The 14,229-nt window shown below is 34.7% G+C and overlaps 1 protein-coding gene and 1 non-coding gene across 2 annotated transcripts in view; one reads left to right on the forward strand and one right to left on the reverse strand.

Moving 5' to 3' along the window:
• The window catches only part of Cdk13 (cyclin dependent kinase 13), a gene marked incomplete at its 5' end in the record, with an annotated part of 100,149 nt that extends 85,920 nt beyond the window's left edge, over positions 1-14,229 (forward strand). Inside the window, 3 exons of the mRNA XM_010610870.2 lie at positions 5,423-5,628; positions 8,388-8,837; positions 9,350-14,229. Coding sequence (XP_010609172.1) covers positions 5,423-5,628; positions 8,388-8,837; positions 9,350-10,194 — 1,501 coding nt within the window. The remainder of the gene's footprint in view (positions 1-5,422; positions 5,629-8,387; positions 8,838-9,349) is intronic.
• LOC117286687 lies at positions 7,085-7,227 on the reverse strand. The gene has a single exon (XR_004517823.1). It is a non-coding gene; the product is annotated as a U4 spliceosomal RNA (small nuclear RNA).

A 14,229-nucleotide genomic window follows, 5' to 3' on the forward strand; every position in this document is an offset into this window, starting at 1 on the left:
AAAAAAAAAAAAAAAAAAAAAAGAAACAAAAGGTAGATATAATTTGAACATGTAGATGATTTAATGTTGAGCTAACAACAACAGGATTAGTAAAATTAGCATATTTCAACTCTTTAAAAAAAATTACTGCTGTTACTTTTACCACTAATAATACTTCAGCTAAAATTTTAAGTGCTCTGTAAACTTTTTTTATGTGTTAAAGTAATCTTTATAATCCTCTAAGGTAGGTATTATTACCACCACTTTACAGAGGAGGAAGCAGGCTCAAAGAGGTTAAGAAACTTGCCCAAGAATACACATCTTATCAATTAAAGAATAATAGTAGGAGTGTGTATGTAATGAATTATTGTCTGATGGGGTAAAAATTCCATAGTTTGAGAATCAGAATAGCTGGGTTCATGTACCCTCACTTTCTTAAGACTCCTATGATTTTTCCAGTACTGATTTGGGGAGAGGGAAAGGAGAATACTTTGTAGATATTAATAATTTTTAACATGATGAGGAATATCATTAAAAGCAAACCTATTCGGCTGGGTTGCATTTCAGGAGTAGAATACTCGCTTAGTATCCTCAGTACCATTTTGTAAAGCCTATTCCTATAATCCAATGTTTCTCTATCATAATATTAACACATTTTGCATGAATAAATGGGCTTTAGTTCAAATCTTGGCTCTTCCACTTAACAGATTGGGCTTCTCATTTCTGTGAAGCTGTTATAATCAGGCTTAAATAAGATCTTGATGAACTGAATATGGGTGGCCTTTATGGAGTGCTCTAAAAGGCAAAAAGGATCTGACACGTTGAACTTGACTCATTCACTGAATTGGTTGTTTCTTTTTTCCTTTTTGTGCTTATCAGTATGTATCAGTAGTCTTGAAGATTTGCCTGTAGTGCAAGGAATTTTTTTTTTTAGTTTTCGATTTGGAAAAGTTTTAATTCTACCAAAACACATAATAGTACAATGAGAATTCCTTTATCTAGATTCAGTTAATATTTGGACATATTTGTACTATCACTGTATCTAAACTTCTTCCCTGAAGTGGTTGAATATGTCTTGTAGAAGTGATACTTCTGTATCTGTAGAAACTAGAACTTTACTCCACATACCAACTGAACTTTGGTAAAGCATAAGAAATTTCACATTGTGATGGCTAGTAGTCTATATTCAACTTTCCCCAATAGTTTAATAACTATATAGACTTTTATAATATAAAAACATTCATTCAGAGGTCATTATAATTAATGGCATGTTTCTTCAGTCTTTAAATCATTCCTTAGGGCGAGGGCTTTTGTTATGTGGACATTTTTTGAAATACCCAGGTGATTTGTTTGGTAAAACATCCTACAGTCTAGATTTGCTTGCTGTCTTGTGATCAGAATTAGATTAACTTTGTTTTTAGAGCAAGAATACTACCTCCATGGTGATGTGTGTTTCCATTGTATTACATTAAAAGGAATGTAATATTATATTGTTCCATTATTGGTACTGCTAATTTTAATCATTTGGTTTAGTTGGTCCTCATGAAAGAATTCTGGTAAAACTCTATGAAGTATATTTTCATTTGATAATTAAATTTTTCAAATCAAAGGCTTAAGTAATTTGCAGAAGGTATACTTTTTAGTGGATTCCAAATCATTTTCATCTTGAACTTCTATTACTATACCTGCAAGTTTTTATTTTTTAATGTAATGTATCTTATAACCTATTATGCTTTAAAACAAGGGTATTTATGTAATGGAAATTTAATTTTAAAACTTTTTTGTGATTGTACTGTAGTATTTTTAGGAGTGGTACAGATTTCAGTCAAATGAAAAATAAAAAAATAGTAAAGTTTGTTGAAAATGAAAGTGGTAGGGCTGAGACCACCCCCCCCCGCAAGTAATTGGTGAACTTATTTTAATTTTTTTCTCTTTCATTTCCTTTCCTTTCCTTCCCCCTTCCCCATTTCCCCTTCCCTCTTCCCCCTTCCCCCTTCCTTCTTCTTCTTCTTTTTTGTACCAGGGATTGAACTTAGGTCCTTGAACTTGTGAGACAGGCAACAGAACCACTGAGCTAAATCCCTGGCCCCTAATATTTCTTATTTTAGAATGAGACATACCTTCACATTAATTGTAATTTTATCTGTTTTATTTTTGTAGTGCTTTGGACTGAAGCCAGGGCCACATGCATGCTAGGCAGCAAGTGCTTTACCACTGAGCTATTTCCCTAGCCCTACCTTTTTATTTTTGTGAGTAATAAATTTGTAACTAAATTTTTGAGAATGGAAGTTTTGTCATAGTTAATCACTATTTATTCTTTCCACATTATGTACTAGAAATTTTTTTAATCAAATTATTTTAATGACTTTATATGTCAGCTTAAAACTTCAATTTTCTTGACATTGAAGTATTAGAAACCATGTGATTTGCATAAAAATTTCTTATCCATTTTTTTCAGTGGCTTTACCAGTGCTTATTAAATGACTTCTAATACTTGTAGCTTTTTCATATAAACTCTGCAATTGCTGTCAAACAGTAATTAATAAATAAGACTTAATTTTTATCAGAGGACACCTGACTGCATTTTTCTGTTAAAAAATAGACACATTTGTGGAACCTTCTGTAAACCAGTAACATTTTATAGAATTCATCTTGTTAAATGCATTACTGAAGCAGTCAAGTTGATTGTTGAGTCAGAGTTTAAATAAGAGTTGGGATGTAGCTCAGTGGTAGAGTCCTTGCCTAGAATATGCAAGGCTCTGGATCAATTCCTAACACCTCTTAAAAAAATTAGAATGAATCAAATAGAAACTAACCAAACAAAAATACTTTTTAAAAAAGCTATATAAATAACATAATCTTATTATTTTATAATAGGATATAACAATAGCTAAAATTATAAGTCATTTTATCAGAAGTAGTTTTGTAAAACGTATTAAACATCTGTCAGATTTTAGCTAAAAAGTGAATTAGACTGGCAGCTAGCCTATATTGTTTTTGTAGTCACAGCAGTATAAAAAGCATTAAACAATTTACAAAGTAATACATGATCATTTGTCATTGGAATAAATACTTCATGATATGACTTGATGGAAAACAATTTTAAGCTGCCTTACTGAATGATGACAATGATATCAAGTGTGAATATAGTGTAAAAAGCATTGTCGAAGTGCTTAACATTTTACCCTTATCTCTGTGAGATAAGTAGTATTGTTAATTCATTTTGTTGTATTATTTTGGTTTTTTGAGACAGTCTTTCTTTGTAGTTAAGGCAGTCATTGAACTGAGTAGATAGTCCAGACTGGCCTCAAACTCACAGCAGTCCTTTGCCTCAACCTCCTGGGTACTGTGTTTACAGGTGTGCACCACATCTCAGCTCTCCATTTTCAAAGATTAAGGAAACTGATGCACAGAGGTCAAGTTACTTGCCTAACAAGACACAGCAAATAAGTGGCTGAGCTGGTGTTTGAACATCAGTCTTGGTTGTCTGGAAAACATTCCTGGTCTCTAAAAGAATCAGCATCACCAACCTGTACTGTGTTAGTTATTTGTAGGTTAGTGTTTAATCTTTCTAGAGATGAGTGTTGAGGTAATCCATAAAGAATGTCTTTAACTTTCTGTGTGGGAGGGAATGAAAGCCCTTTTTATGAATCCCTTTGCTCTGTTCTCGTGAGGCTCTCCCACAAGACCACTGCACTTGTTGGCCATTGGGATGGAAGAAGTGAAATTGCTTCCTTTACCCTACTCTGTAGTACCACAGTATATCTGATTTTAGAGTATGCTAATAGAGCCTAACCCCCACATCATACAAAGCACACTCACATACACAGAAAGAAATGTCTTTGGAGGGTTTATGATGCCTTAAAGCTTCCCAGTATCAATATTTCAAATTGTCCCTTTGTTTGTCACTCCAGGAGGTTTATACACGCTGAGGCAATGCACCATAGTAAGATGGCTAAGAGGTATGCTTTTGTTTTGTTTTCAGACCTCAGGTGCATAGACTTGGTTTAATCATAATCTTCATGTCACTCATCATTGGTCCATGCATGGCTCTCTTTTATTTATTTTAGTTACTTTGATAGTCACTTTAAATAATGGCAATAAGCAGCCATGAACCTACCAACCAAAAGCTAGAACTTTGAAAATAACCTACTTTAATCATATCATAACCCCTCCTCTCACCCACTTGTCACCTTATCCTTTCTCCACTTAAAGGTAACCATTGTCCCTTTTTTATGTTTTTAATTTTTGGTATATACTTTTTGTTGTCATCTGTACATACTCTCATAAAAAGTTATATTTTAAAATTTTAGTTTTTAATCTTATAAAAGGGTTTCATACTGTTTGTAATCTTTTGGAAATGGCCTTTTAAAACTGATATTGATAAGGTTCGATCATACTGTTGCATATGCCTTTATAACACGAGGTAACAATAACTGTGAAAGAGGAGGTGTGGAAGAACTTGCCTGAACATGCAGGCCATTTTCAAAGTTCAGTGTTAGAAAGGAGAACACGTGGATATGGAAATTCCCTTGAACCAATTCTAGGTATACCCTTTTGAAAGTCTCAAGGATGTGTACCCTTCAAGGTAAACATCCAGGTTGAGGACTTCGGGTAGATATCATCAGGTGGGGTTGCTTAAAGGAATTTATAGGTATTCTGGGCAAGTTTATTAACCTTTCCAAGCCTCAGTGTTCTTTAAAATAGATACACGAAATTCTATAGATTTTTGTTCTGTTTTGTATTTTAGTGTGATGAAAACATTTAAAAATCAAATATTTGTCTTTTTTTTAAGCAAAAGTCATTCTGTAGTGTTACTGATTTTTGTGAAATTGCATTAAGGTAGAATTGTTTCAGAATTAATTGTAGGTGACTTTTATAGTGAACTAGTTATTCAGAACTTCATAACTGATGAGCCTCTCTGTGCCTGGAGTACCTATTTTTGAAACTCACCTGTAGCTTCAATTTAATGTCAGCATTTGGTTATAGAAGCAATAAGAAGTTACTAAAAAAAAGATTTAGTGTAAAGTTTTTCACAAATTGTTATGTTCTAGCTTTTGCTCCTTTATTGTTCATGTATCTAATCTCTGTGAAGGCATATTTCTGCCTCCTTCCTGTTCATCATATGGTGTATTTATTAAGAATTGCCTTTAAAAGGTTGCACCAGGGGTAATGCTAGCGTGCTTTAATGAATATATATATATATATGTCATTCATAATTTATCAATTATTCAGAAGCCAAAGAAAAATAGTCCATCTCCAAAGGTAAAGCTGAAGATGGTGGGATATCAAGGATGATTTTTATTAAAGGAGTTTTACAGAATCTATGTATGAAGTCTTCAACAATGACTTTGGGGACAGTGATGGCTTTGGTGCTATATTGTAACTTTAGCATATTTTTCTTAAGCGCCATTTACAACTCTATATTTACAAATTTTTTCAGCCTTCCTTTATGGCAAGATTGTCATGAGTTATGGAGTAAAAAGCGAAGAAGACAGAAGCAGATGGGCATGACTGATGATGTTTCCACCATTAAGGCTCCCAGAAAGGACTTGTCTCTGGGTTTGGACGACAGCAGAACTAATACACCACAAGGTGTGCTGCCAGCTACACAGCTAAAATCTCAGGGCAACTCAAATGTAGCACCTGGTCAGTAATGCTTCTGTGGGTTGGTTTTCTTCACGTTGTTTTGTGGCTAATATTGATTACATTGCTCTACTGCCAAAGCATCTTGTGGCTGAAAGATGAAAAGTAGGGTTTATTCATGGAACTTGATGTTTCTTTATTATTATTCCAGTGTAGAAGTTGCATTGCTAATGGAACTCCAATTTTAAACAGTCTCAGAGTAAGATAGTTTTGAAAGAGGCATCAAATTACCTATGATTGGTGATTGGTCAGATTTTCTTTTTTATTTTTACCCTAGCGCAGGAGTTACTACATTTTTTATTAAAACTATTCTTGGGGAGACTCAGCACTTCGTGTCTGTGGGTACTTAAAGAGTTTAGGAAGAAGATAGGAAAGACAGCCAAAAGTCATGGAAGCTCTTTCATGCCACTTATAATGTTATCAGGTCACTCTTAATAATTCTCCTGTTGTATCAGAATTTCAGAGATTGGAATCTGATACTTGTGCCAGAAATAAAACATGATAAGGATTCTTTATATTCAGTTATTTTGGTAAACCTTAGATTTGTTTCAAATCTAGTAAGAGTGACCTGCTTTATAAGAAGTAAGCCTCTTTAGTGTTGTCAGAAATGTTAAAATCGTTTAGTCAACTTATAAAAAATAAAATTCACTTCCTCATTTTGCCTGAGGAATCCAGAAACATCTTCAGCTTCATTTTAGAATTTCATGAAGAAATAGATAGTTATAAAAAGTGAGAGTTTGTGTTTGTGGGTGTGAGAAATGGTAGTGTATTAAATGAAAAATACACTAACACCTATTAGAAGATGAGTAAATATTGATCAGTAAGATGATTAAAATAGAGCTATGGATGAGATTGAAGTTCTGGTGATTGAGTATAAATATAGAATAGATTAGCTGAGAAAGATTACCATTAATACACAAGCTTATCCTTGACCTTAGCTAGACTACATATTTAAAGAACCTCAGGCTTTTAAAAGAAATGAAAAGAAGTGTTTTTTTGCTGTTCAGAAGTACTCTTATTGAGGGCTAACAGCTATCATGTTCAGTATACTTTTTATCTTACAAATGTGTAAAATTTGGACAAAGGCAATTTCCTAATTTGTGTTTATGTTACATGTTTTATATACCATCTACTGCTAAAAGAGGTTTTGAGATGACAGTGACAGGAAATTTGGATGGTGGGGTGAGTTATCCCAGGTAGTGGTTGTCATATAACAATACTATCAGGTGACTAGGAGTAAACCTAACACAAGGTAGTTGTTTTAGTCTATTTTATCTGATGAAAGATGAATTTCCCTTTCTAGGCTCATTTAATGATTATTAGCTCTTATTTTACCTCCTAAGTTTTGGTAGAGTTTTGTTTTTTTCTTTTTTCCCCTTCTTCCTTTTCTGTTCTCTTTTCTAAGACTTTATTTAAAGCTAGAATCTCCATAATCAGTGTTCTGAATAAGAAAATGTCCCTCTGCGGAATAGAGATTTCAGTTAAAGAATATTGTCCTGAGTTCATATGAAGATTGTTTTTGCTAGTAGAAAAATTTTCACTTAGCAGTTATCGCGCCTTGGATAAACCTTATTGGATAGGATACTGCCACTGCACAAAGCTTTGCTAGTAGAAAAATAAAAAGGAAAACTGCCTCTTGGTATACAGCAAACAAACAGTTCCTTGTTGCAAATCATAAGAACTTGGAAAAGCTTGTTTTGAATTAACTTAAAAGTAATATTAAAAGGTAATAAAAAGTATCTAAAATATAAAAATACAGTAATTTGAATATTAATAGCATTAATGCTCTTTCATCTTAGAGTTCTCTTGTTAGTCTGTCATCTGTGTTATGGGAAGTGCTTATCATGACTCACCATAATCTTATCACTTACTGTATATAACAGTATTGAGGATTGCTGGTATATATGACTCGCAAATGTATATATACATTACTGGTATTTATAAGTGCATAAGAACCCGTATTAACCATCCCCAGCTAAACTGAAAGTCGGGAAAACAATTGAGTCTGTTTTACTGGCTAGTTAATCCTGGTGTATATACATATGCTGTGTAGGCCTTCCCAATTTACCCACAGTAACTTTTTAAAAATTCAATTAAAAACACAGAAACTGTGCTCGCTTTAGCAGCACATATACTAAAACACAGCTGTTCAACAGAGTCTGTTAAGCATTCTACTTTCAATTTACTGCCAAGAAAAGGGTAGTTTCCTTTAGTTTAGAGAAGCGGTAAGGTGTACAAAACAGCTCAGATTCTGGAATTAGGGCTCAAATCTCACCTCTGCCACTTACAGAAAGGGAAGTCCTGGGCAAGTTGTTTAGTTTCTTAAGGTAAATTTGTTCTTCAGTAAAATGAGGCTGAAGATAGAGCCTGCCTTGGAAGGTGGTTATAAACAATAAAAAGTATAAAATTCTTAGAAATATGACACTCTCTTAGCTGTCGTCATTATTATTCATTTCTGTATCATAAGGTGATATTTCCTGGTTCAGTCTGTAGTATGTGTTTTGGTAATAATTTTTAGTTTCCTTTTAAAGTTTTTATCCCTAAAGATAGCCTATTCAAAATTGACTGCAGTTCCTTTTCATTTTGATTTATATTGCAGTTTCATCTTAAATGTCCTGATAGTGAACTTGACTGAGGTACCCTCTTAGTGTTTCTGAAACACCCTCAGATGTGCATTTTAATATGATAACCTGAAGCCATTTTGGAGGGTGGGAAGACCTGTGAATTGTGGCAGTTCTAATTAATACAAATTTTGTCTTTAGTAATAACAGGCCCCGGACAGCAGTTAAACCACAGTGAATTGGCAATTCTACTAAACCTACTACAGTCTAAAACAAGTATTAATATGGCTGATTTTGTGCAAGTGTTGAACATTAAGGTAAACTCTGAGACTCAACAGCAACTAAATAAAATAAACCTTCCTGCTGGAATTTTGGCAACAGGTGAAAAACAGACAGATCCATCAACACCACAGCAGGAGTCTTCGAAACCATTGGGAGGAATTCAGCCTTCTTCTCAGACTGTCCAGCCGAAAGTGGAGACTGATGCTGCCCAGGCTGCTGTGCAGAGTGCATTTGCAGTTCTGTTGACTCAGTTAATAAAGGCTCAGCAGTCAAAGCAGAAAGATGTGCTACTAGAAGAGAGGGAAAATGGTTCGGGATATGATACATCACAACTCAGGCCACCTCCAGAACCTAGCACACCTGTATCGGGTGAGTGTGTGACCACTGGGCTACTCAGGACTGGATTCATGCTGTTTTTTCTTCAGTGGTATTGCTAGGCCATGTCCCAAAAATGCTCAGGTCACTGCTATTAGGTTGGTTTCTTAGTCTATTTACCAGGAATGGATTCTTTGATGACTTACCTACATGTGATATAATTGATTATGAATGCTATAGATTTTTCTAAGACAAGCCTATGATTCACAAATAATCTTTTATTCCAAATACAAGAGGATTCTTGACCAAGGCATAAATATAATATATATGGTGACTTTTGTATCTCATGGGGATATGTGAATAACTTTGAAAAGCCAAATACAATAAAATACTTTAGACAGCAGGTGACATTAGCACTTGGGAACATTTTTCCTTTTCAAGTAATATTTTTCCAGAATGAAAACATCTAAACAATTTTGGGATCACTCCATAGGAAACATTGACTATTTTGAATATTTAGTTTTCCATGGTAGCTTTGACTCTTTTTTTTGCTTTTTTTCACTCAGGGCAAGATGACCTCATCCAGCACCAAGATAGAAGGAGATTGGAGCTAACACCAGAGCGACCTCGGATTTTGCCTCCTGATCAACGACCTCCGGAGCCTCCTGAACCACCACCAGTCACCGAGGAAGATCTGGATTATCGGACAGAAAACCAGCATGTACCTACTACTAGTTCTTCATTAACTGACCCTCATGCTGGAGTGAAAGCAGCCCTGTTACAGCTTCTTGCTCAGCATCAGCCCCAGGATGAGCCCAAACGAGAAGGTGGTATTGATTATCCAGCAGGAGACACTTACGTCCCCACTTCAGACTACAAGGATAGCTTTGGAACATCATCTTTCTCCTCTGCTCCTTATGTTAGCAGTGATGGTCTAGGAAGTAGTTCTGCTGCACCATTGGAACGACGTAGCTTCATTGGAAACTCAGATATCCCGTCTTTGGATAACTACAGTACTGCTTCATCTCATTCTGGTGGTCCACCTCAGCCTTCTGCCTTTTCTGAGTCATTTCCTAGTTCTGTAGCTGGATATGGAGACATTTACCTCAATGCTGGTCCCATGTTGTTTAGTGGAGACAAGGACCACAGATTTGAGTACAGCCATGGTCCTATTGCCGTTCTGGCAAACAGCAGTGACCCTTCCACAGGGCCAGAGAGTACTCATCCTTTGCCAGCAAAGATGCACAACTATAACTATGGTGGTAATTTACAGGAAAATCCAGGTGGCCCAAGCCTCTTGCATGGGCAGACCTGGACGTCCCCTGCCCAAGGCCCTGGATATTCACAAGGATACAGGGGACACATCAGCACATCAGCTGGCAGAGGTCGAGGCAGAGGGTTACCATATTGAGTATCTGTTTTTCCTCAGGCACATCATTTTTATCTGGAAAGACTTTCTAGCTGCAATTTAAAGCAGCAATCCAAGAGACTTGAATAATATTAATTCAACAACAGCTTTATTTTTATGTGGAAAAGGGTCTTGCATACAATAGTTTAAAGAAACTTTGCTTAAATTCATGCTGTTCTTAAAATTAGATCTATTGATTGTACATCTTCACAAATTCTAGTTAACAATTTTATTTTGTATTCTTGCAGTTTTAAGTGGATGCTAATCTTAGGGACATAAGCTTTTTATGGCCCTCTTGCAAATCTTCTGAACTATGCACATTTGTGCTTTTTTTGTAAGTTTGGACCAACTTTTATGTAACAACAACCCATCCCTGCCCCCCTCCAGTTTTACAACAATCAGAAAGGGCACTGATTTATTTGGTATTTTTCTTTTTACAAAGCTACCTTTAGTCAAAGGTCACTGTCCGTCTTTGCACCTGCTTTCAGTGTTATTGTGAAAGGTGTACTTTGTGCTCATTTCAGAAAATAAAACACAACCTTTCTCTTGATGCAACAGTTTTATAAAAAAAAAAAATGGTCAACGTTATTTTTGTTTTGTTTTATGATTACCATAGCCTAGCAAAATGCATTCAAATGAAATAGTGGGTTTTATATGAAAAATATGGGTGGGGTGGGGAGGGCTAAGTAAGTGCCTTAACAGGTAAGCTTAAGGTCTGAAAAGCAGTTTACACCCATTTGTCTTTTAAAGGGAATCAATGCATTGTATTAAAGACGTAGGAGGCTCTCAAGTTTTTAGGGGCTGCCTGTTCAGTTCGTTACGTCCATTCCCTCTGCCTGTTAGACTGTCTCCTTTTCTGCCTGTCTTTGGGCTGTGTCAACTTTTACTGTTACCTTCTCCTTTTAGGGGACTGAAAGCAAAGAAAGGGAGTAGAACTGTAACCAGTATCTTCTGTCACTTCTGAGAAGTTCTAAAATGTTTTTTCATTTCATGGTTGAAAGTAGTAGCTACATGAGAATTTTAGAGTAGTGTTTTCTTTTAGGCTGCCACATTGTTTCCACTTGGAGGATGAGTTCAGAAGCAAGAATTAATAACAGATTTTACATAAGTTTGTTAAACTTTAAGGAAGGGGGGGTGGCAAACACAGTATTTAAGTTTTTCAATTGCCATTTTAAGAAAAAGTCAAGTTGTTAACTAGAAACATTGCCTAGATTGAATTTATTAAAGCAAACAAAAAGAAAACAGATAAAACCTTTTATTTTCCTTCCCCTCATCTTTATAAAGTTTATTATGGCTTCTGCTAGACTTTTTCATTAAAAGTAAAAAAAGAAATTGGAATAGCCTTCATTTAAACTGTAATATTGTCAAGTTTCAAGTTTTAATACACACACAATTAGAATATTCTGGAAAGGAACCAAAGGTAATTAACCAGTATATCCATCATCATTAAGTGGAAAAATAGGCTCTGTAAATTTAAAGTTGTGCCAATTAACCACTTTGCTTTAACTGTTCTGGTAACTTACTTTTTATTGGAGTCTTAAACTGGAACAACTGTTATAGAATGAAGATTGCTCCAGGTCTAAAAGCCATGCTCTCTGTTTCTCTGATTTATGAACCTGCACTTCAAAACAGAATATGGAAAACATTACAGTTTGGTAACAATAAGAATATGTTAAGGTGCATAAGTTACCATTTTACTAGTACAAAATGAGTTGATGTTAGTTGCCCATTTTATTTTTTGATGTAATGTTTTGTTTGGGGGAGAAAGATGAATGGAAAATAATTGTTTTTATTTGAATGAGTACTAACAACTTAAAACTACATTACAAGAAGTGAAGAAATATTTTGAAATTTAGTAAAATAGCTATAGTATTCAAGTTTCTGAAATTTTAATATGGTGAGTCGTAGAGCTTTAGACTTTCTTATAAGTGACAGTAAGTTATTCTTAATAGTCACACCTGATAATTCTGCTGACCATAAGCAGCTAACCTAAATTTTAAAATATTTATGTGACATGAATAGCCTGTGTTTTTAAAATTAAATATTTTATATAAAAGTGAACTGTGTTTGGATAGTTTTTCTAATTAAGCACTTCAGTTATGCATTTATGTTGGGAGAGTGGGAAGACAAGGAGATTGTTGGCTTTGAAATGAAAAATTTGAACTATACCTTCAGTCTTAAAGACAACATTGTTTGTTAGCCATACTAATATTTTTTGTACCACTTAGAAGAAAAAAGTGTTGCCTGTTAAACCATAATACAATGCTGAGTCTGTCAATTGTAAAATAATCCTAGATTCAAAGGTATTTATATTAAAGAATATATCTTAAAATTGAAATGTGGTAGTAAAAAAAAATCTTAATGCAGGCCTCCATAATATTTAATTCAGTGAATTTGGATTAATAAAAAGAGTGGGGTTGGGAAATCACTAATTCTTTAGCTTATAATGACTACAGCAATCACTGGGTATGTTTTAGTGAAATCTGAAGAGTGTAAAATACTGCGTAAGGTCTTTTGGAAAGAAGTGGGTAAGTCAGATTGCAAGTAAGATGAAATTAGAAAAGTTTGACCTGTGTAAAGGAGAAAATATTTATCTTCTCCCATGTGAAATTCCATTTTGTATTTCCTGACACAGCAAATTCTGCATACAACTGAATGTGGTTCCCAAATCTTCATTTTCTGTTGGGGATTTGAAGTTTTAAGTTACCGATTCAAATAATTTATGAAGTGTGAATTACTTTAGCTGTAATTCAGCATTTCGTCGCTGGCAGCAATGATATATTAATTGCCTACCATGTGCTAGGTATTATTGTAGTCCTTGGGTTACACCAGTAAACAGGAATACTGTTAAATGATCTAGAAGGCTGGCAGCAAAGTTTTAAGATGTCTGGAGAAGCTAGCAGCATCTGCTACTCTGAGCTATCTCTAAATTATACTTAAGTGTATAAAAGAATGGAAATTTGAGTGTAAAAACTTAAACTGAAACTTGAATAGGGAGATAAGGTTTTGAGAGGAATTAGAACTGGAATTCGGTAATGAAAAAATTTTAAGTTGAATTTGGCTAATTGGTAATAGACTGACAAATAACCAGTATTATTCAAGAAAAACAAAAAGGATATGGGTTAAATGCCTCCAAACTCTCATAACTGGTACTTGTAAGTTAAGATTTTGGTGTATTTGGTATAAGCTCTGTCCAGTTTTGATTTATTTTAGCCCTAGGCTTAAGTAAAGCTAAATACAAACGTACATGTCTAGTGATACCCTTGGATAATGGTTTTGGTATTTTTAAAAGTCTGAACAGGATATACCAATACATAAAAGTGTAATATGGTCAGTCTCCTCACTATGCAGCTAATAAAAATGAGGTTTAGGATTTTGGGACCTTTTTAGGACAACTGGATTGCCAGTGTTTGTTCCTGAGTCATTATCTAGCTTAATGGTAAAGTTGCATTAATAACCTGACAAGTGTTACAGTAAAGTTAAATTATTAAATGCAGACTATCAGACTAATAACACTAGTAGCTTTTAAAAAGCTTATTTAAGACGAAGTATGATTCTAATTCAGAAAAATAAAATTAAAATTTTAGGAAATTAGTAATGTGTAGGGACTGTTCATTTCACATATTGGATTGATTATTTTCCTGCAGTTCTGGAGATCCAGTAGCCCTTTTAAATATTTAAAATTTTGAGACAGGGTTTCAGTAAATTGGCTATACTGGCTTCACACAATTCTTCCCTTCCTTCTTCCTTCAGTCTCTTCTGTCCTGGGATTGAACCCAGGAGTACTGTACCACTATATCCCCAATCCTTTTTAGTTTTTATATTGGGACAGCATCACCCTAACTTGCCCAGGCAGGCTTCAGACTTTGATCTTCCTGCCTGTGCCTCAGCCTGCCTGCCTACTAGCTGAGATTCTCTTTGTGCCCAGCTTTTGATAGTGTTTTAAAAGAAGTTCCTGGGACTGGAGGTGTGGCTCAGTGGTACAGTGCTCCTAACAAGCTCAAGGCCTTAGTTTCCATTCTTAGCAAAAAAAAAAAA

Source organism: Fukomys damarensis, unplaced genomic scaffold (assembly GCF_012274545.1).
Source record: "Fukomys damarensis isolate Sample0158 unplaced genomic scaffold, DMR_v1.0_HiC HiC_scaffold_17, whole genome shotgun sequence".
Taxonomy (NCBI): Eukaryota; Metazoa; Chordata; class Mammalia; order Rodentia; family Bathyergidae; genus Fukomys; species Fukomys damarensis.